Source organism: Dromaius novaehollandiae, chromosome 2 (assembly GCF_036370855.1).
Source record: "Dromaius novaehollandiae isolate bDroNov1 chromosome 2, bDroNov1.hap1, whole genome shotgun sequence".
Classification (NCBI taxonomy): Eukaryota; Metazoa; Chordata; class Aves; order Casuariiformes; family Dromaiidae; genus Dromaius; species Dromaius novaehollandiae.
The window spans coordinates 30,736,593-30,760,593 of NC_088099.1; the positions used below are offsets into that span (position 1 = coordinate 30,736,593).

Below are 24,001 nucleotides of genomic sequence, written 5' to 3' on the forward strand. Positions count from 1 at the left end.
GGCAGACATTTAAACAGAAGAATGATCGTGGGCACTCTTTTTGGGAGAGGGAAGAGAAGAAATGAGGGTTTGATCAAGATTCAGATAATTTCAATGGGAGACCAAATATTTGCTTCATTAGTGAGTTGCTTAGTTCACCTGCATTCAGCCAAGCATAAAGAAGATAAAGGGAGCATAAAGGGGAAACGGAGTGAGGGGAGATGTGATCACTGTCTATGAATACATGAGAGAACATCAATAAGTAACAGAGAGACTGACTTGCATTACCAGCAAAGGGCAAAATAAGAAAGAACGGCCTTCGCAATGTTTAGAAATCATTCGGGAAGTAGGGCTGGTTGAAAAGGAAAGACATGCAAACTGACTCTTTTGAAAAGTTCATGCCAGGCCACCCACGTATATATCATATTTTGAAAATCATCAAATTGTTAAAATCACCAATGTTCTAAATATTTATAAAATAAGACTTCCTGAATACATTTAAGAAATGTCCAGACTCTTTGATCTGATTCCAAACTTGATCATAGAAAGCATGATCAATCTCACACACCAAAAAATCCAAAAAACGAAAGCAAACAAAAATGGTATAAGGGCACTGATATACAAATTCCCAGTTTACAATGTCACTCATACTTACCTGCAGTAATGTATCTTGTTCTGATCACTTTGATACCAGCAATTTGTAAACAAACCACAGGGTTTGTTCACTGATGAACAGTAACATTGAATAGAGGTCAGCAGGAACAGTTTTACAAGGAAAGACTGCCAAAGCTAAAATGTGTTTGTTGGGCTGAGTAAATACAAGAAAAAAAAGGCACTGTAACATTGAACTATAATATTGAAGGGTAAAAAGCAAAAACCAAAGAGGGAGATGAATTAATTAGTATGGTACCCAGAGTTAGGGGAGGAGGGCTAATGAAGAGTAGTGGGATTAAATTAGGAAAAGCAAAATTTGAGTATAAAGAAAAAAAACCTTACGAATAATGAGATTTATTATTCAGGGAATTAGTCTCTCAGGTGAGATGATGGAAACACCTGCCAAGGATTTAGGACTTTTAAATTCAGGTTGTACAAAGGCATTAACGCTGAATATACAAAGTGTGCACAAAGACACGTACACGCTGGGGAATTAAACAGTTCTGGTGGGGACAGAAAGCGGATGCGGCGACATCCTGTTACATCTCCACAACTGCATTACCCTGGCCAACACCCTCTGCAAGAACTGTGCAAACAGCAGCGTACAGCCGTGCCAGGCAAGCCCTGCTTTGAAGCATTACCCATATGGAAAAGAAATGGGGGCCTGTTCATGCAGGAGCAGGCACAGGTTGCCCCCACGTCGTCCCACATATACCCTGGACTCTTGCTCCTAATTCTCGCATGGATTCCTGCTGCCACGCTCCTGGGCCTCCCTTTGCATGCCCTTACCTATCACAGGCTAAACGGTTTGAAATCTACAGGAAAAAACATCAATAAACAAGGACGGAAAATTGCATCATTCTTATTTGAGCATTTGTTACTTTGGAAATCACCAAGCTCACGCCATGGCCCTCGCTCCCACGTGCTCGGCCAGTCTCAGCAGTTTAGCTACGGCGCTGCAGGCTTTAGCGCTTCCCGGGCTGAACGCAGCACTCAGAGGCGTGATTGCCACCACTGCCACCTCTTCGCTTCAGCTTCCACAGGCGGAGCAAGCCGGCTAACCAACTAACCCCACAAGAAAACAAAACAAAACAAAACATTCCTGAAAGAGCGCTGCAAGATGAAAATGCTCCAGGGCGGCTGGCAAGCTGGCCTCTTGTTTACAGCACAGGTTTCCCGCTATTTAAAGTGGGAAATCTCACCTGGCACTCTCCTGCCACATCTGTGGGTTTTGCTCTGCCTGCCTCACCCAAGAGCCAAAATTAACAAACGCTTTGCAGGCGACACTGAGCGCCCTGCAGAGATCACGACTGGGTCAACGGTACGCGTCCAATAACTGGCAGGTCGTTCACCCGAGTGAAAAAAGGAAGGGTTAAATGTTGCAGCTTTATCAGGAAATTTGAGGCTTTAAACTGGAAGCAATTTGTTCAATGGCTATTTTAACCGTAGGACTTCCTAATCTCAGTTCCCACAAAGTTTGGCTCGGAGCCAGCCAGAATGGTTAGTCTCAGCTGCGCAGATATCTTACACAGAGGAAATAAAAGGATTTTAAACCCTGGAGTCATTTCCTTTGGTTCTCGGCTCATTCAGAAAAAATGTCCTTTTGGTCAGTGATATCTCCAACTTAATTCCTGCAGCATGACTTTGAAAAAAAAAAGTCTTTGTGGGAAACTTTTTCTGAAGCTTTGGAGCTGTTCCCTGTAAGCTCTTTGCCAGTTGGTGTAAAATACCTCCTTTCCCTTCAGGACCTCGCAAAGCCAAAGGCCCGCTACTCTTCTGCCTTAACTCTCAGTTTTCCAGAAACTTCTTGCTCAAATTTGCAGCTCCACTTAAGGTTCAAGTGAGGCAGCCATACGAACTGCTCATAGAAGTAAAGGCTTGTAGGATGGAGCATCAGAATAACTCTTTAAATGTACTATAATCGTATGGTAGCTGTGTGCAGCTTCATGGTAATTGTGCACGCAGAACAAGTAAGCATCTATCAAAATGAGCAATGGATTATTTTCCAGGAAGAACCACAGGTTTTGAGGCACAGTCATAATATATTGTATGCCTGTGTGTTGCACTTTCAACTGACAAACACTTGAAGAATTAGACCCAAATCTGAAAAGTGATCCCAAGGATCCAAGCAGGATATGTTTAAAACAAGCACACAGAGCAGCCAACACAAATGCCAGAAGCGTAATGACTTCTTTAAGTGAATGCTATGCTTACTCCTTGAGGCTATCATTTGAGCATCCTGTAAGGATTTCACTGAAATAATGGAGATAACATTTTTGACACGGAGTCTAGCAGTAATGACCAAATTCCTTCCAAGCGCATCAGACCTGGAACACCACTTTTATATCATTACAAAGAGGGAGGTAGCTTTTTAAATTTAACCTCAGGCTAAGGCCTGTGATATTTCTGACAACACTTCTATAAAACAAAATACTGAGGTGTGAGGCTTAGCATACATGGTAGTTTTGTGGATCCTATAATAGTCAGCTTATACACACTCTGTCCTAAAATGAACTCTGAAGCATCAGGAGGCACCAAAGCTGACATATGTTTACGAAGAAGATTGATATCAGTGAAATTCAAGGCCTCGCTCAGTACTGTGCTTCGGCACATATCTGAAGCTAAGTACACACATCCTAATATGACCCTTCATATATTCAGAAAATTCAGGAGAAGGCAGAGTAAAGGACACATACAAAATGGAAACGTTAATGAGCTCAACCCTACTGTCAACTTTAAATGTCAGTGCTGATCTGGTTGTTGATATTAAATCAATCTTTCTGGGAATGCTTATAACTAGTCCCAAATTACATTTTTAGTTGTTATTTATGAATTAGGACTTGCATAATGTCTGTCTAAATGCTCACAACTGTCAATTCTTGCCTTATAATGATGCAAGGTATTACATGAGATGCACTGATACATCAACTCTGAATAAAGTACTTTAACACATATGTACGCACACTACTGATACTAGTATCACAAGCTCCTTGATAACACTGTCCGATATGGGGCAACTGAAAACTGAAGGCCTTTCTTACCCTATCTCAGAGATCATCTTGAACAGCCTCAGACTAGATCTGCAATCTACAATGGGGACCTCTGTTGGAGAGGAGATAAGCTGATCTCATTTCTGTTTTCTGTCTTAAGGAATTTGGGAAGCAATCTGATTAAAAACTAAAACAAATAAAATAAGTAAAATAAATAAGTACACTTTTCTGTACGCCAATCTAAACATCCTTTGATTGAAAAGTTTTCTTTGTTTAAACCCTTATTTACCAGGATAAAATAACGATGCAGAGACATTGATGCAGCATATAAAATGAAAGGCGTATGTGAAGTTTAAAGAACAGCTAGTGTTTCCGAGGTTAAAGTGGAATAACACTGGAATTATAATGGCACTTTTTTCCTTTCCTTTTTTTTTCTCAGTTGTATGTAAATTCAAACCAAATGTTGACTGGAAAGTTTCTCCCCTTTACATTCCACTTCTCTTCTCCCTTCCAGGAATGCCAAGCCCAGGAGCAGAGTGTCAGTATAAAGACTATCCAAACTGAAATGAAATTTCTGGTTTCACTTAGTCCTGTGGGCAACATGTGCTTTCACTCTTCCCTAAAACACAGTGGGAGCACGGGGCTTTAAAATCATAATCTGAAAATCCCATTTTGTTATGAGCCTTATTAATATGAAATGACTGAGCGATAGCATCTACATCCACTTAAAATAACAGAGGAGTATTTCATATCCATTCCTCTGCTTTATCCGCATTCCCAAAACACAGCAAGCTCACCTTGCTAGGCTTTTGAACATTAATTTGACAAAACCAATTTTGGAGTTATTTTATTTTCTTTAATGTGCAAACCTGCAGGCATTTCCTAGGCCTCACGCTGGCAAATATGCAAGCGATTCCCAAGCAGATGAACCGTAACAGAGCAAGACTTCCGCTCCTCTGCCTCCTGCCCACTGGCACTTCGACACGTTGGGCAAACCGTCACAGCTTCCCTCCCAGCCACAAGCCCAGGTGCCCCAAAGTGCCTGCCCAGCCCCTTAACCAAAGGGGAAGAGATGGCTGCATCATTTTGGCCAGAGAGCTCTCCTTCTCAGAGAAGCTACACCAGGAGGCATCTTCCAGGAACAGATCTGCTTAAAAGCAAGGCAGAGAGTGTGGGAGAATAACACAGCCCGCAAAGCCCTGAGCCAAGATCCACAGGAGCCAGAGTCCTTCATTCACCCCAAAGGCCCCAAAGACACAGTATGCCTCTTTGCTTCCTCCCCACCAGTCCTTATATAAGATTATTATGGCACTCAAATAAAATCATGCGCTGAAAAGCTACTTCTGACAATATCTGCCTCACTCAGAGCTTGCAACATTTTCATAAAAGTGGGGTAATTCTACAAAATACAAGTGCATGGGTCTGGACCAGAACTTGACAATTCAACCCTCACCCCACCTGACTGAAAAGCCGCATGACACAGCTCCTGTCATTAAAAACTGAGCGTGCTTCACCTTCCGTACCAGAACTTTGCTGCTCTGGTCACCAGAAACTGTTACCCATGTTTCACCCTTTGTTTATTTATGGCTCATTTACCCTCACTCTGCTGCCAGCACTGTGCAGAAGTATTTTTTCCCCTGCCTAATACTCACCAGATACTGGATTCTTCATAAACAGTGCCCTCCCTAATTTATTGTGCTCTCCGTAAATCTTATCTTAAATGGTATGTCTTCAATTCCCTACTTATCCTTCCCTACACTCTTTCGAGTAAGGAAAGCCCCAATACATCCAAGAACTAAGCTGAGCCAGCACAGAGTTTGGCTCCATGCGGAAGCTGGAGACTGGACTCTAGTTTTTGTCCTTAGGGCAACAACAGGAGGAAAGGTCAAATAGATTACCTAGATAGAAAGCAACTGAAGGAACTACCCCATCAAACACTCAGAGAAAAGAAATTAAGTAAAGTGGGAGTTACCCAATTTGCTATGCCAAGGATCATACCCATGCCTTCCCCGTGGGAAAACTGCATATGTGTGCACAGCACAGGCAACTTCTGCCCTTCAGCAGGAGAACTGGGGCTCCTGAGAAGAGAGCGGTTAAAGTGGAGCAACTCGGGGACATGGAGGAATTCACCAGCACCTCTGAGACATCACTGAGCAGGGTCACTCCCAAGCAACCAAACCAAATCCTGCTGAGGGAGAGGATGGGGACATTCACAGAAGAGACTTTCAGAAATGTTGTACAACAGAACCAAGTCCAGGTGAGCAGCCCCAATCTCATGGCAGCATTATATCAGGCTGGTGAGGCCAGAAGAGACCCAGTGCTGGATCTTCCCCACTGAAAGCTGACTTTACATCCTCTTGTACTGAAAGTGCCCCTCGAGTAACCAGAAGTAATCAGAAGGAGGGAGCAGGTTGTAGCGATGGCAGTCTCTCTCCCCAGTCTGGGGAGTTTGCAACCCAACAGAGGGTGAGCGCTACATCCAACCTTCTAGCAAACAACAGGCCAGAGGACAGCAGTGGTCATACTGGGATGGAAAGTAAACAGTGACACTTAAATACGGTGCTGACAACAGAACCAAAACTTTAGTATATTCCCAAATGCTTGAAGCCTAAGAAATAAGATGAATGAACTGCAGTATGTACCACAGTATGAAAACACTGAGGTATTAGGGAATAGGGTGAAAGGCAGACAGTGAGAGGACCACTGTAGCACTAAGATATAAACTGTATGGTACAGATATAATAGGCCACGCTTGTGGTGAAGAACTACTATTTGCTACAGAGAACTTAGAATCAAAACAAATAATCAGGCTAAGCCTGATATTAGTGGAGAGTTAAGGCTATATTACGGGCTGCCCAACAAGGATGGCAACACTAACTGCAACATGCAGAGGAAGATGCAGAAAGGCAGTAAGGGCGGAAAGCTGAGTGCTCATAGGGGACTTTAATTATCCAACACAGATTGGGCAAAACAGGATATAATGCAAAGATCACATTTTTTAGGTGCTGTTTCACAGAGCAGCTGCTTAGGAAGCCCAGAACAACAGATGCAACTCTTAATTTGAAATGGCCACAGAAGAGGTTATGAGACAAACTGACAAAAGTGAACAGTAACAAATTGCCAACAACAGATGTTATTCACCCTCCCAGTCCTAAAAGAGCTCCAGGATGAAACCGCTGACTACACACGCTAATAAGTGGTGTGTAGCTTCCTTTTTTAAAAGCAACTTTGTACCTGAGGACTGCAGGGTGGCAAATGTGATGATGGTATTCTGAACAGATTCCAGGCGAGATCTGGGTACCTACTGGTCTGCAAGCCCAATGTCAAATTAGCAGAAATTACAGAAACAGAATAAAATTAATGGAAATATAATATGTGGAAAGAGTTAACCTGCCTTTTGTAGGTTTGCCTCACAAACTTACCAGAGTTCTCTGAAAAGGTCAACAAGCCTGTGGATAGGGGTGATCTGGCTAATAATAGCCTGCTTGGATCTTCAAAAAGCATTTGACAAGGCCCCCACAAAAGGTTTCTTAGGAAACAAAGCAGCCATGGCATAAGAGGGAAAGTTCTTAGATAAACAATTGGTTTAAAGATAAAACCAGAGGGTAGAGGGCAGGGTCTTTCTTACAATAGGGGGACGTCACCAATGGATTTCCGCACAGACCCGTGTGGGGACCCATACCACACACCCTGCTCCTCAACCAACAAGAGAAGGGGCTAAGCAGCAAGGGGACTCAGTTATTCAGGACAGAAAAGAGGGGGTCAGCTGAGAAGAACTGCAGAAGGACCTAATCAGACTAAGTGACTGGGTAATAAAATAGCAGGAAAAATTAAATGTAGGTAAATGTAGAGTGATACACATGACTGAAAAAAATATCCTAGTTTTACATGTTAACATGATGCACTGTCCATAGGTGTATGGCATGATAACTGTCCATAGGCATATCAGCTCAATACTTGGTCAGAAAAGCAACCTGAATTCTAGAAATCATTATGGAAAAAACAAAGTAAAGAACATACTACAGAAATATCTCTATATATTTCCGTCAGCCCCTCTTTCCCTATAACTTTTGAAATGACTGCCTCTTTTCAAACCAATTTGATGGAGGTAGCGACCTCAAAATAGTTCAAAAAAGGCTGCAGCTCAATCACATTATTAGACACTAGAGAAAACACAGCAAAGAGTCACAAATACAAGGCTTATTAATTCCACCAGTCTCAGAATCAGTTGTTCCAAGACACACACTCTCTGCTTTAAGTGCAACTATTATAACACTCCTGTAGTAACAGTTCAAGAAAGTACAGCATGGCAAGTGGTAGCTTTGCAAGTCTTTCTGAGGTAAGACATCACATTCACCTGACCCAATAACACATACTCTATCTACAAAACCTAAGCCATATTTACTTTCTCTTTTGTGACTTTCTTCTCTAATAACTATCTATACTAGCAATAAAATCTAGTTTTGTTAAAAAGGAAATAACTACTAGGATAATGTGCAACAAATATACAGAAAATAAACACTGGAATTTTGAGCACTGATTTGTCCTCAGTTTGGGGGCTTTTATAAAGGGACAGCCCATCAATTACGTGGAATTTACCCTGCAATTTACAGTGAGCTGAAGGGGCTGACAAGAGCAACCAAGACACCTCAGGCAAACCGGGTCGCTCAGACTTTTTCTTGCTGTTTTACAATTAAAGATTGACCACAAAACCCTTCACTTTCTGCAGAATGACATGCTTGGTTGGTTAAATATGCAGCAATTAACATAGAGATAACATGCATTTAAATGGAGGCCCATTGACCCCCCACTCCTGGCTGCAACCTTTGCTCCAAAAGCAGACAGCTTAGCAAAAATATTCAATTAATAAAAAGCCATGAAGGGCAGCAGGTCCATTTTAATCCATTTAAAAATAAATGGTGTTTACTGCTCCATATTTAATAAGTTAATAAACAACAACACCACAATTAATACCACAAGCAACAAGGGCAGGTGGCAGAAAGATCTTTATAGAGATCATATCAAAAAAAAAAAAAAAATTTCTGGTTCTTTCTCCTTTATGCAGAATCAAACAGAATATTTCATGAGCAATGACATGAATATAGCCTGTTCTCCTATGCGTTTGAGTCCTGCCTTTCTTATCTCTGCCCATGTCCTATCCCCACTGTGACACTCTACAATTTCCCCAGTCACTCAAATCCCCTCACCCCAAACCTTCCTTAGTGCTTCTGCCCTCCCCTATGATATCCTTAGCTCCCTCCCAAATTCCTTGTCAGGAAGAAACGGCACAAGTTCTGGCTACACCATAGATGAGCAAGTGCTGATTTACTCGGGTTACATTAAGTGGATAAAAACTCACTCCATCCTGTATTTCCTTCTGTGGGAGCGCTAAGTCTCCACTCTCCATAGCTGCCACTTTTCTGAAAACTTTATTAACCTACTTATATCTGACAGTTCTAGTCATCTTTCACATTTGCTTGAAATCAGCTGATAATTCGAAAAATTGTGTGTGCAGAAAAGATGGAAAGCTTGGAGGCTCTGAAAGTATAAACCAAATTATTTTTTTTTATTGAAGTATTCATAATTTTTTAAGTCAAACTTGTGATTTGGGGGTCCAGGGAAACCACATATCACACCACTGCCATCTAATGGAAGAAAACATCAGCCCATCATTAGTCCTTCTGAAGACTATCCAGTCAGACAAAAACTATTTTGCCAAAAAAGAGAGTTGCTTCTACCACTAACATGGCCTCCTCCTTTTCTTATATATACATTCAGCTCTCCTCAAAATATTCTGGGCTGAAAAAACTCACTAAATATTATCCAAATGTAAGGCTATTCTCAGGAAATCTGAAAGAGAGGTTTGGGTTTTTTTGTTTTTTTTTTTTTTTGAGAATTTAGTGTTTACAAAAATGTTGTTTAACTCGATTCGAAGTCGTAAGCTTATTTATACTACCTAAAATTAACTGTGGACACTGGTCTTTTTCAAAGCCCTGGGCTGCAACGTCTATAGGACAAGGCTGTCTTTTAATTAATTTTTGTAGAGGATGATTGTTGTATGTACTATAGATTAGCATCTAGAGCTTTACTGCTGTACGGCTACCATAGCCTAAATAGATGCAGTAATATTAATAGCACCCATCAGTTCCTTCTCCTGCACTGGTGTGAGTGGGGTTTTTGTTCAGAGTTGAGGGAGCTACATCTTTATTGCCAGAGGTTATGATTTTTCTCCTATGCTGCATATATATTCCTCCTCTAGCAATCATATGCCATCTCTCGACACGCAGTCCTCAAACACCCAGGAAGACAGATTTAATAAAAATGATGGCATGGTCTATTACTGCTTTACTTTCACAGTATATCATCTACTGAGAAGGAGAACGTTTACTTAATTCACTTGGGTGAAGTAATTCTACCGTTCTAAACAAAAGCCAGGAATGTGTATTAATAGGGGAAAAGGCGAATGATGTCTTTTCTGATTGCTGGCATAATGCAAAAGTGAAGTCATGCCGTAATTAACAGATCTGATGCAGAATGGTTCCTGTTGAGTAACTGTGCTCAATAAGAGTCTGTCGATTGGATTTATTATCAAATTGTCACTAGCAAGTGTGTGTTTTGCATATGCAGTAAACTCTCATAGAGTCTAACAGAACAGACTCTAAGGGAATTAAGGAGCAAGGGCAAAATGTTCTCCTGTGGAACTACTGGAGGTGTTTTCCACAGCTCCGCTGTGTTTTGCTGAAGGTCTTGAGACTTGATAAACCAACGTCTCAGCCGAATGCAGCTGCTACTGCGAGAGATGACCGGACTTCAAGAAACTAGCGGCCAAACAAATTTACTGATACATGAGATGTTACATCATGGCATCAGGAAAACAAATAAGAAGTTCAAGTTTAAGCAAACCCATTCGGCAAGACAGGCAAAATAGCCAACGCATTGCAACTGAGTTTTCACAAAAGCTGATTATGAACCCCTGTTCAAAGACTAAAATACCCTCTTCCATGCACTTCTGTGATATGAAATAGATACTTTCAACTCAACTGAGATCACTAAGAGCCTACTAGCATTACCCAGTCCCCAAATGCACTTCAAATGGATGCCAAGCTATTGGCAAAGTTTTATACAGACCAATGAACCAAAACTTTAATCACTGTGTAAAAACAGAAATTTTATTTTTTTACTTCTCTGGAAGGAAAAAAAAAAATCAGTTATTTGCCAGTGATAGGGGCCTGCAAATTTTGGAAGCAGTAAATTAAGAATCCTGGAATAATCATAGATTAGATATGTCACAGAATACTTGAGCATCTTGGGTCTCTTTATAGAAAAAATTTGCTAGGCCATGAGTTCATTTATGAAAAGATAATGACCCAGGAAATGCTTTCCTTAATTGCAATGAAGCTGTTTAAGAAAGCGTCTGGGGAACTAATTAGAAAAGAGTTTCCTCTGTAGAGGACCTGGCTTTAAACTCAATAAGCATTTTTTAGAGAACTTGAGACAGAACGCTGTTTAAATGCAGTAAAGAACATTTCCCGAGGTGCCGTGACACCTTGCAGACATGGAGGTGGCCAGTGGAGTCCTCCCAGCGGCAGGGGAGCGCCAGCGTGGCCGCACTCTCGCCGTGCTGAGTGGCTCAGGACGGCTCAGCAAACCCTTATATCCGACTGCCGCAGCCTCGGAAGGCATTCAAAAATAGACGAATAGCAGAAGCGCTACCTCCAAGCTAACGTGACACTTTCTGACCAGACCATATTTGCAAACCACTCACACACTTGCCAAGACACATGTAATGCCACCGGACATCGCAACAGATGCTCGTCGGGCAGGAAAATAGCTCGGCCGGTATCATCACACGCTTCCACCACGTGTCGTTGTTTCTTTGTGTACCTAACCATCTGTAAACCCATCATCTGCAAGGTCAAAAGGATAGCTACATATATATATTTCTACTATACGTGCACACACTTCTTAAATCCAGAAGCTGGTAACTTCTTAAAATTGTCATATTTGCAGAGCAGCCTGATAGTTCATGAGCCTGCAGAGCAAACAAGTTCTCATGGGTAAGGTGGGGTGAGAACCTGCAACACTATCGCCTTCTCTTCAGTGAATATTTTCACTGTTGTGTAAGCAACCTCATCGTTTCTTATCGGCAATTCTTTTCATTTTATTTTGCTGCACCCCTGCTAGGTGTCTTTCCTAAAGACCTAGTTCCTAGTCTCATGTGGTTACATAATAATAACAGTTTTTAATTCAAAAGAAAAATACTTAGTTTTCAAGCTTTTCTTGTAAGCATCACAGGAGCAGAAACTAAAGATTTAATAACTAGAAAACAAACTAAAAAAGAAATCCAAACATTTATTAATTTTAAACAAACAACCTCGTGATGCTCAAAGGGATCTCATGATTTTCCAAAAAATTTTGGCCTGGCAAGTTTGTATTGTTTTGCTGGTTTAAAATGTTGCAGAATATAAAATCAGTCATACCATATAGAAGAAGAACATTATTTAAAAATATTCATTGTAACAGCTTCCCAAACTAAATGACAGATGGCAAGCAGGTTCTGCGCTAGCAACGAAATTAAAGCAAGTGTTGACGTCCCTTGCTTCCACAAGGACTTGATGCTATACTACCATGTGCTACCCCAGCAGCAGGACTGAACCTGCAACAAAACACAAGACTGTTTTTCAAACTCAGGAGATTTGGGTTTATCAGCTGGTTTGCTTACCAGAAGTGGCACAACTCTGCATAATTTGCACTTTCTGTTCAAGAGACCCAGGACTGCATTAGCAGGGGCTGCGACAGGTCAGTAATGAGATGGGTTAACAGAGCCATACACAAAATTTGCAGAGCACGTGCCTGCCCTCAGCCTCTATCCAGCTTCCAAAAATCCCTCACAGTCCAAAAACTCACCAAATAATTAAAATATTCCATATTGCTACACTTTTAATAACTTATGAACTGTTATGCCACTGATTATGTAAAACTTTGGAATGGATTGGAAAAAAAGGAAAGCAAACAAACAAACAAAACCAATGCACAAAAAAATCACACCTATTGTCTATCCCCGCATCGAAAATAGGATTGATTTATTTTTACACAAAGCTAGAGTTTCAAAATTAAATAAGTCTGTTTTACAAATTATTTACTTTCTACAAGATCCAATTCCCCTTGAAGCACGCTGTGCATGCCCTCCTAGTGTGAACAGTTTACAGTCTGTGATCAGGCACAGACCTACTTGGCTTGATTTTTTTTCTCTCTCAAAATGGCAATTCTGAGAATCACAAATAACATAGCACAGTTATTGCAATTTGAGCTTATTCCCAATAAATAAAATGTATTAACTAATAGCTTTCCATGGAGCTTAGCTGCTTTCTTCACCAGCTTACGATTTTACATGGACTTGTTTCATGTTGATAGTCACTATCGAATTTTGCCATCTCAAATATATTAGGAATAATAGTAATTAATAAATACAAAATGAAAATGAATGAACTTGTATGATCACAAATATGCATTAATCCTCATAGAATATGTGCAAAAATTACTAAAATTTGAAGTTATAAAAGTGTATTGCCTAACATACTCCCTAAGGCGTATCTATTACTCTCTCTAAAGTTTTGTTTAGCAGAGCAGAAGCCTCCTATTCATCAGGCTCCAATTCATTAGGATGCGTATGGATGCTGGTCAATTTAAGCAGATGAGTAGCACCGTTGACTTAAAACACAAGGCAGGACAAACTCCTTGTAGGAGATATGAAGCAGCACTTTATCATGCCATTCCAATTATCTTCCACACTTACAATAAGCCTGCAGTCATCCCACTTTTGTTGCATAAATAAACTCTCAATTTATAAAATAGGTCATGGTAAGATTTAAGTCTTGGTTTAAAAACAGCAGGGCAAATGGAGAAATTAAATTGTATGGGATACATGGTGGATTAACATAGATGACCTAATGGTTTTTGTTGTTGTTTTTCTTTTTCTTTTTCTTTTTTACCATAAACCCACTGCAACCCTATTGAAAGCTTATCTGCATCTACAGTTTTGGTATTTTAAAAATGAACACATCATTGCTAACAACAGGTTTCTTGACAAGAAAAATGTCTTAATGAAATATTAAAATTATCAACAGAGTCTCTATAGTTCCCCTCCTCATGTTAGGCACATTTCTCTCCTAAGGCAAACACTCCTATTCAACAAATCAAGTCGCGCATGGCTTGAAAAAATATACATAAAATGAAGAATATGCAGTTGAAGTGTTTGTCTCCTACACATTACTGTGATTCATAGCTTTTATTTATTAAAAAAAAATTCCCACAGGTGGGATTTAAGACTTTTAGTCATTCTCCCATGCTCATCTTCTCGGGTCCTAGTGAAATGCTCAAAATAATACGAGCTCCTGATTAAACCAGGAAGTAAATCTGTATGCATGCAATTAAAGTGTCTGCAAGGGCAGATGCACATGACAGTAATTCATACTCTAAGAAACGGGCTTGTGTATTTGGCAGATTAACTGTTCTGTATTCCATTGCTATGAGGTATGGAAACTGTACTGTGAAACAACCATTACTCATTCCCTCTGTGCGGAGCACGTAGGTCTATCAAAGGCGAGCCAGTTTGGAGAGGGCGGGGGAGAGGGCTGCAAAGAGAGGAGTTGGCGCGTTTAAGATCAACGCTTCTCCTGAATGGCTTCTTTTATTTAATTTCCCCTACTTTTTAAATTAGCAAATACAGTAGACCCAGAAGGGAAATGCACAAGGGGGAGAGAGAAGGAGGGGAGGGAGAGGGAAAACGCAAAAACAGCCAAAACTCTGCAACTTGTTCATTAGGGTTTTTGTGTTTGAACATCTGAATGAATCGTGTCTGTTTTTCATTATTCTCCATATGTGATTGTTCCCTGCTTTGTTCAGTGATTTCTGGCCATTTTGTCATGACTGTGCTTATTTTGTTTTATATATTGTTCTATTACAGAGCGATTGTTGCTTCTGCAATGCCTCGCTTTGCATTTATGCCACCAACAAAGAACAATCTTGAAATGAGAGGTTACGTCAAAAGGTTTCTCTAGTGAACTCTCTTGAAGCATAGATGATTTCTTTGGACGCGACTGCTTAATTCATACCAGGGAAAAATCCTCAGAGAACACTATTCCTTAGCCCAACAGGAGTAGAGTGGGTATCCTTTTAAAAATCTTTTTTTGTTTGGAGAATAAATTAAAATCCATTTCAGATTGTTTTCCTCATTTTTGGAAGAGGAAACCTAAACAGTAGCCCTGTTTCAACAGATCTGCACATTGATACGTGCGTTGTTTGAAATCATTTCTTTGTTATATTAACCATTTTACATTTTTAGGTTTACTCTATAGCTTGGACAACACACAAATGATGCTGAAACGCAATTTGAAATCTCCAATTCCACGATAACTTCTTTATCATCTGTTTGAATTTAATCCATCCTGCTGCACCCTACGAGCACCACAGGATGATGCGTTCAGTTAACAGAAAATCTTTCACTTTGTGGAAGATGAGTGAGATCTGGAAGACTGCAAAGGAGGACAGAAAACGTCTGGGATTTGTTTTGTTTTGTTTTGTTTTGTTTTTTAAGGCAGAAGGAATGTAGGTCCCAGTGAATTAGAGCCATTTTAACCCAGTTTCAACTTCTGGAACAATCCTAGAACAAATAGTCATATAAATCCATTCACAGACCCTAGAAGATAACCACCGATTAGTAACACCCGGCATGGATTTATCAAGAACAATTAATGACAAATCATCCTTGCTTCTAGAAGCAGATAACCAGTCTTGTGCACAGGAAAGTGCTATACACTTTGGTAAGACCTTGGCTGTCCCTCATAGCACAAACAGGTGGGAGAAATACAATCCAGCTAAAACTGCAGTGACGTAGGTGCCAAATTGACTGGCACATCCAATTTAAAAAGAAGCTCTCTGTGGCTCACTGTCAGAGTATCTGGTGTACCGAGAGGGTTTCCTCAGAAGTCCTTCCCAGGCCTGATATTATTCAGCCTTTTCAAAATTATCTTGTCCAGTGGATTAGAGAAATCATTTATTAACTGTGAAGAGGATACTAAAGAGCTAGGTGCTGCAGGCACTCTGGAGACTTAAGATTTGAGAATAATCTTAGCAAATTAAGGAATAGACTAGAAGAAAAAATTTTAAAAAAGGATAAAATTCAGTACAGACAAATGAAAAGTACTAGCCTGAGGAGGGAATAATCAACAGCACAAAGCCCAGCGCACAATAAGGAATGCCTGGCTAGCGGCAGTGCTGGCAAAAGCCACCGGAGTCGGGGGCTGCAGAGAGTCTCTCTAAGCACAGGAGAGCAGGGCTGTGCCCATGCAACACCCTGTGTCGCACAAAAGTATTTTTTATTTAGATATATATAATATAAACACACACATATACATTATATGTATATAAACAAGAGAGTCGCACAGAGGACAAATGAAATTACCTTTCGACACTGTAGAAAAGGGTAAGATTTAGGCTGCCTGATATTCTGTGCCCGGTCTAAGCACTTCAGGAGAGAGGTGAGCTAATTAGCGAGAGACCAGTGGAATGCAATATGGGCAGAAACGGAAACAAAGCCCCTCCAAGGAAGGAGGAAAATGGCCAGTGTTTAGTCTAAAGAAAAGACATGACAGACACCTAACAGTCTTCAAATACATACAGGTTTGCTGCAAAGAGGAAAGGAATAAACTGTTCTGCATGTCCACTGGGGATAAGACAAGAAGCAATAGGCTTAAAATTGCATCAGGGGAGATTTAGGTTAGACATTAGGAAACACTTTATTATAGTGAGGACAGTGAGCACTGTAATGGATTGCCTAAGGAGCTTGTGGAATCTCCATCTTTGGAGGCTTTTGGGAACCGGTTAGACAAACATCTGTCAGGAGCCGTTTAGGTAGAGCTGATCCTGGCCTGAGGCAGGGGAAAGGACCAGATGACCTCTCAAGGTCCCTTCCAGTTCTGACTTCTATGAGCTCTTTTTAAATTTTTTTTTTTTTTTTTTGGCAAACTTACTGAAGAGGAAGGAAATTGTACCCAGCATTTAAAGAAGCAATACATCCATTCTTTTTATGCCATGAAGCATACTGTTAATAAATCCAATTATGTCTATGATCTTTTAATGGTACTATTTATGTCATAAAGATCCGTATTTGAAAATACAAATAAACATATCTCTCTGCCCTACAGGATAATAACACAGCATGAAAGCAAACTTTCAAACATTCCAACTCACTGTTATATAGCCCTTACTACAACAATATCTAAACAACTACGATATTAATGGCACCAAACCCAGATGTTTCTCTAAATTCTCTCATTCATATTCTTTACACACTTTTCACTTCACATTTTTCTATCTTGCAAACAAATCCATTCCTTATGTTATTACCACGGGCAATGGGAATGGAAAGAAGTTCTGATCACGTGGCACCATGTTTGTAGGAGTGGTTAAGGAGACCAGTAAAATGGAGGGTTTTTTAAAAAAAGCAAGGACAACAAACAAGCACACTTCCCCCAGATTCACTCCACCAAGCTTCAGGTGCTCAGCTGAAGCATATAAGTTTAGAGCACAGTTGCTTTAGACCACCAAGATCAGCAGAGACAAATATATTTCTCTGATGGATTTCCTCTAATTAGTCAACATGCTTTCAAGCCCAGTTTGAGTCCACCCCATTCTCTTGACTGGTGCTGCCCATTTCAGGTAGACAAATTAAAAATATATATCTATGAAAAAAGGATAGAGTTGACACCTGAGAGAAAAATAAAGTACTCCTCAGTCTTCTGTGGTGCTGGGAAAGGGAGGGAAGACCTATGTGTCCCTGTCCCCAAACAAAAGTCTTAGTTGGAGGGCGAGATGGTGAAAAACCACCTTAACCAAGAGCCATCTTACCAACCAAGGTAACCCCAAATTATCCTATTACAGAATTCCCATTTCTTATCTCTCCCATCCAGCAATTCTGGCCCTTCCAGTCTCCTGTTCCTAAGCACCCAGCTCTTCCCTGCCCAGGAGCCCCATCCCCTAACCGCTCTGATCCCAAAGCCCTTCCTATCCCACAGTGCTCCAGCTAACGAAGGCTGTTGCTGGCAGGCAAGAGGTAAAGGCAACACACTTCTACAAACAGCAAGAACATCTCTGCTACAGGTGGCAGGATTTTGCCCCTTCTCATGATTTCCCCAAATGTCTTTCACTGCTGCTTCTCACTATCTTGCCACTGGTGAGATATTCCTGTACTGCAATATTTTTCTTTATACAAAATGATACAGAAATGCTGTCCAGAATGTGCTTCTTATGCAAAGGATCCACTTTAGCAGATCCTATTACTCCAAAAAGATTGTGTATATCACTGGCGTGACATTACAGAGTCATTTCAAAACAGAGCTCCCACGAAATGATGGCTCTTCAGACTAGTAAACAAATAATAATTCCAGTCTTGAGATATTTCTACGTATCTTAGTCAGTATTTATCTAGACAGATATACACACACGTACAAGTATCTAACATGCTGTATTTCACTAAAGAAATGTTTTGATACATTAGCAAAGAACTGAGAATGTGCAATTGGAAGAGGAGTCATTTTTGTATCTTGGTATCGAAACCTGCAAATCTATCTGTGTTACAAGAAATATTTTCTTCCTCCAATAATGTAGGCTATGACATCACAAGATAGAAAAAATAAACCAGGTTTTGCTTGGGAAAGTTTTCCCAAAGGTTTTTTGTTTTTATATAGGAAATCAATTTGCATCACTGATGATATCATTCAAATCAGATGGCACTATGTGGTTAGAAGGTAATTTACTTTTCTGCCGAAGCAATTTGATACTTGTTCTGATTTGTGATTTTCATTTTGTTTGTTAATGAAAAAAATTAATGAGAAATGTTACTGGAAACACAACTCAAAGCACTGGCATTATTAAATATGTTTGCAATATACCATACATTATGTTGATTGCACAGTTGGAGTCAAAGCCTTGGCAGTCAAGCCACCAGTCAATCATTCAAACAGACAATGAACTCACAGAGAGGACTTTTAGCACATACCTTTGCACTGATTTGTGTTTTTGTCAAGAATTGCCTTTGTGGATACAATTTTCCCATACCTAAAAAGAAAACAAAAAACAGAAATTCATGTTATTATATTATAACTATATACATAGATATTATTTTTACACACATACAAGGGAGAGATCTAGTGCTCTTGAAGAATGTTTGCCTGATACTCCTGGAGAGGTTATTTCTGCCACTTCAGTTCAACAAAAACCTTTAGAGTTCGTCTGAAAAGCCCCGGTCATTTGCCATGAGCACCTCTGTCCACCTCTATCACTGCACTCAGGCTCCTGGCATAAATGAGAATTATAGCAGAGGTTTTAGGATGCCAATACTACTAAAAATGTTCTTTTGATTAAGTAAATTAGCCTCACTTAAGAATATATTTTTAATTCTGAGCTGCCAAATAAGGTTCGCTTTAATACTGAGGGACCAGATTTTTCCAGGATTAACAAAAAAAAGAGAGAGATGGTTGTTTACATGCATGCACAGGCACATAGACACGCTTAGTTGTGCTCCTCTGTGCATTCACACACGCACACATACACTCAAGTTCCATTTTAGATAAACAGAAACTTTTGAGTTTTATATGCATCTCCTAACTCTTTCCAAGATAAATACTGGTACTTATTTGAATATAGTCACCGCCCACAGATAATGCAGTACTGCATAGCAAATCCATAGCATTAGCATGCTGAAGGGGCAATTTAGATGCCATTGGGCAGCTACAATTTGTTGCATCAAGCAACTAGACCAAGTCTTCACCTTACAGAGATTAAGACTAAAAAATGCAGATTTAGCAGTCAGTGTCACTTAACCCTGGTAAAAAATCACAGAAAAGGGCTATTTAAAGCTGAATATAAGAATTCAGGAGAAAAAGTAATTTTATTTCTGAAGTCACTGTTATATCTTGGTCTCTGATTCATTGAAGAAATTCTGCCTAGAACTCAAAAACCTCCTTTGCCAGATTAAAAAAAAAATATACGTATATTACAGGTAGTCTGACACTTTTGGCTTTCGTTTGGGAAGCTATTCCCATGAAACACAAGTTTTGCCATTACTGAGAGGCCATGGAGCCTCCATCCTTGGAGATATTCAAAACCAGACTGGACACGGGCAACCTGCTCTAGGTCACCCTGCTTGAGCAGGCGGGGTGGACCAGACAATTTCCAGAGTCCCCTTCCAACCCCAACTATTCTGTGATTCCATATTACTACAAAAGACAACAATAAAATTACACTTCCTAATGGCAAAGCAGCATACTAGATTATTTTCCATAGGTGAATCAACAACACATGGACTATAAACCACCTAGGTATATGACAGACCAATTTTTATTTGGTTAATCTTTATTAACATCAATATAAATTTGGCACTTGTGACTTTTGCCTGAAGTCTAGCAAGCAGGATGTGGAAGGCTTTGCCGCAACTCATATCTCTACCTCAGGAGGAAAGCTGAACCCATATATCCTGCTGTACAGAAGAGGATGCCAAGGGCAGCCAGAGCACTGTAGTGTATATTCAAGGATGTGCCCTTCTCTCCCTTGCCAGTCTGTAGAGCATACCCACTGAAACAGGGGGAAATAAAAACAGGGAGTGAGGCAAAGAGAGACCGGTACCAGCACTCATTTGCTAAATGGCTCCTTTGGGTATTAATCTGGGCTCTAATGAACACTTAAGTATCTCACGAAAGAGAGGGAAGCAGCAACAGGAGAGACCGGAGGCAGCTTGCCTCAAACACTTTGTAGCACCAGGAAAGAAAACTTAAGGCAATTTCATACCCTGGTAGACAAAGTTCTCAGCTGAAGTTTCCATGCAGTAGGTAACACACTGCCACTTAGCTTTAGGGAAAGACCACTGTCTTTTTCTCTTTTTACCCAATTTTTGTGAATAATGCAAAATGAGACTTTCCCTTTCCACCATTTTTTCTTTCTTTAATAACCAGTAGAAGCATTTGTTTCCATTTGATTTTCATTTTGGGGAGGAAAATTTCCTTTTTTGTTTTATTTCAGACGGAAACCAGGCTTTTGAGAAGATGAGGAGGGCAAACTGAACTAAAAATGTTACTGGTTTGTGCAACATATGTTGAGCCCCAATTAAGCTATCTTTTAGGAACAAAAATGGTGCACATCTTTTTTTTTGCCTTGCTCTGTAGATAGGTGGGATCTTGTGCTCCAAAAGCAGGTGTAATTCCATGATGCAATCCACCGTGACGGGTACATGGACAGGTAGCTGAGGCTCTGTTTTGCCAGAGCTGACTACACTTCAAAAACACACATAGCAGATATAATGCGCACCATGAGATCACATGTTTTTCTAACCTCAAGTGTTTCAAGAATTGGGGCCTTTATGCTTGCTTGTGTTCATTTCACTTAGTTATGTAATTCTTCATGATAATACCTGGAGTGGACTTTGGCCTCAAAAACGTTGGAGCACATATCTTAAGAAGGCATAGCCAAACCCTCCACCGGGATGATTTACAACTCTTCTATGGGCCAACTTGCCCAGGAGGAAATTTGGCCCTTGCAGTGGCTCTTCATTTATTTAGATTTAAAATCAAATGCACAAAAAACACGTAAAAACATGCCTGTCTTGTACAGTAAAGGGCCTCTGACAGATACATAGAAAAAGAATCCAACAAAAATCAGCGGCTAACCCACAACAACCTCAAATAAAATGCAACCCCTACCTAAGCTTCCCCCAACAAAAACTAACACCCCGCCTCCATTTTAGCTGGGCCACGCCTAATGAATTGATACGTTGTTTCATCCAAGTCATGTGAGAACTAAGAGTTATCATTTCTTTCTTGCCAGCAAAGACAGACATTTGTGGTTCCACTGCTTTTATTAGACTTCCCAGGGTTATTTGCTGCATGCTGTGATCCTGCAAACACTTAGTTACTTGAGAGATTTTACTCACAGAAGTAATTCTGTTCACTTCAGAGGAGGCTTCCCCGAGCACATAAAGTTACTTGCACACCTAAGTGTTTGCAAAAACAGACATCAGAGCAGCAAAAGGTGCCACAATAACACACAGCTATAGGCAATTAGCTGTACGTAGGCCTTCCACTTTCATCTACAGCTATAAACTTTGAGCTCTACCACAAGAAAGTAATTAGAATTAACTTGAAGAGTTTTCCTTAATATTTCAAGTAATTATTTTACAGTAATCAGAACATCAGCTGTGATGAAGAACGCTAACTTGTATGCTGCATGCAATCAGGCAGATACTTAATTCCTACAAACATATAATACTTCTTTCTTGCACATGTGGAGAGTGGTATAAAGTTACGCTTCCTTTTCAACATTGCTTGGCTTTCTGTTTGTGACATCTTTATAGGTGCGACCTGATCCACTCAGAAATTCCAAAAATGTATTCTTCACTGACAATGCTCACAGAAATAAGAAGAATAAAACGTTGCTTAAGAGCTGGCCTCTTACTCTCTTGTATTTAAATGGCAACTACTATAAAATCCAACAGCCTGCACCTCTGCTCTACAAAGTATTGGCATTACTAATGTAAAAACTTCTAGGCATGGTTTGCATGTCACAAGAAAACATGAGCACTATCTAATTTCCCCCTGAATTACAGTGCATGGAGGTATCTTTCAAAGCTTTTGAATCAAAAGCTCTGGCCAGAAAAAGATAATTGTCGAATTGAGTTCATCTCAATGCCTTATTACCAGCCCTTCAATATAATGACTGTATCATTAAAGTAATCCTACTGCATTACAGTATGAGAGGGAATAGACGTTACGAATTCGTGAGATGGCTACCTCAGGAATATGTCTACAGAAAATCTAAGCTGAAATTTCCATTCAGAGGCTTTCCAGACTAATGTCTTGTTTTTCATTATGTTCTTCCCACACTGCTATTTAAAAGTGTAGTAAAGCACAAATACATTTTTACTTGCTTATTTTTAGTCCTTTTAATCCCTAATATTCAACAATGTTTTTAATGCTCTTGTATGTGATAATTTTCACTTAAAACCAGTTGATCACAGGTATGAAAGTGCTTCCACACCATGAGCAACTACACAGACTAGGACTGTAAAAGAATGAGTCGTGCACTGAGATGGTCATTAGTTGTCTTCACTGTTTCTCATAATACATAGGGAGCACCAAGAAAATTATGAAGTGGCAGGTTTAAAAACCCGCCAAGAAGGCACTTCCACATAATACACCGTTAACTTGTGGAACTCGCTGCCACAGAACGCTGCCGGTGCCCACCAGAGCACACCTGCACAAAAAAAGTTATCAGGCAACTTCTAGGGTGGGAGATCTCTCAGGAAGTTAAACTCAAAAACACATTTGTGGCCCCAGAAGTCACATATTGCTAGAAAGCTGGAGACTAAGCTATCGTCACATGCTGGCCCCGTTTTAACACCAGGCACCTCTACCGACTGCTGCTGGAAACAAAATCCTGGTGTGCACCAGCGTGGCCATTCCTACCTTCTAAGAAAACACCAGTTTTTTGTTTTTTTTTTGGGGGGGGGGGGGAAATAGCTTTTTAGGAACATTAGTATTTCTACTATTTCTTGTGTATGTCAATTTGGGGTGAAACTTTTCCAGTTGTTCTATATCCACTTTTAAAATGATAAAGCTTGTTTTAAAACGCTTCCTCTACAAACGACAGTAATACATAGCACGGCACACTGAGGGTAGGAATAAAGGATGGTAACGCGGTGCTGTGCAGAGAGACACGATATCCATGCGCCCGAGCTCAGTGCTCTGCCTTGGCTGCAGAGCTGGGGCAACAACCACCCTCAAGCGCCCCATCCCATTGCATCCCACATTTACAGACTACTCAGCAGACTGTGCAAAGATGCAAGCCGTGCAGAAATAAACCCTTAACGACAGTCAAAGTTGCAGTATCAATAGTTCATTTCAAGACTTTGCAGGCAGTAGACCAGTACTTATATTTCAGACCAAGGCAGAATGATAGCTCCCATGTTAGTTATTTGATAACTGGTGTCAAAACAGAGATAGTTGGTGGAGGAAGCACTTCAGCTGCAAGAAATACAACTACAGAAAGACAAAAAATTCTTCCCACTGCCTGCCCTGATCCCCAGCATTTAAGCGAGCGCAGGTGACCCATTCCTGCTCCTGCCTTGCCGGATGCAGGAGAAGGCAAGTGGGGCAAGAGGGTCAGGAGGACACCGGGACTCACTCAGGGGACCAGCCCAGAAGGCAGAAGGTCTCCTGCCAGCCACCACCTCCCAAGGTGGCAAGTGGGCAGGGAACAGCTGGTCACAGCAAGCCACAAAGTCAAACAAGGAATTTCTTGGGAGGCCAGAGCCAGTCGAGCTTTTCACC

The 24,001-nt window shown here is 40.5% G+C and overlaps 1 protein-coding gene across 10 annotated transcripts in view; it reads right to left on the reverse strand.

Moving 5' to 3' along the window:
* RBMS3 (RNA binding motif single stranded interacting protein 3) overlaps positions 1-24,001 on the reverse strand; it is a 761,325-nt gene that overhangs the window by 303,019 nt on the left and 434,305 nt on the right. For all 10 annotated transcript variants that reach the window (XM_064506141.1, XM_064506140.1, XM_026098805.2 and 7 more), the window contains one exon: positions 18,682-18,740. In XM_064506141.1, the coding sequence (XP_064362211.1) occupies positions 18,682-18,740 (59 nt within the window). The remainder of the gene's footprint in view (positions 1-18,681; positions 18,741-24,001) is intronic.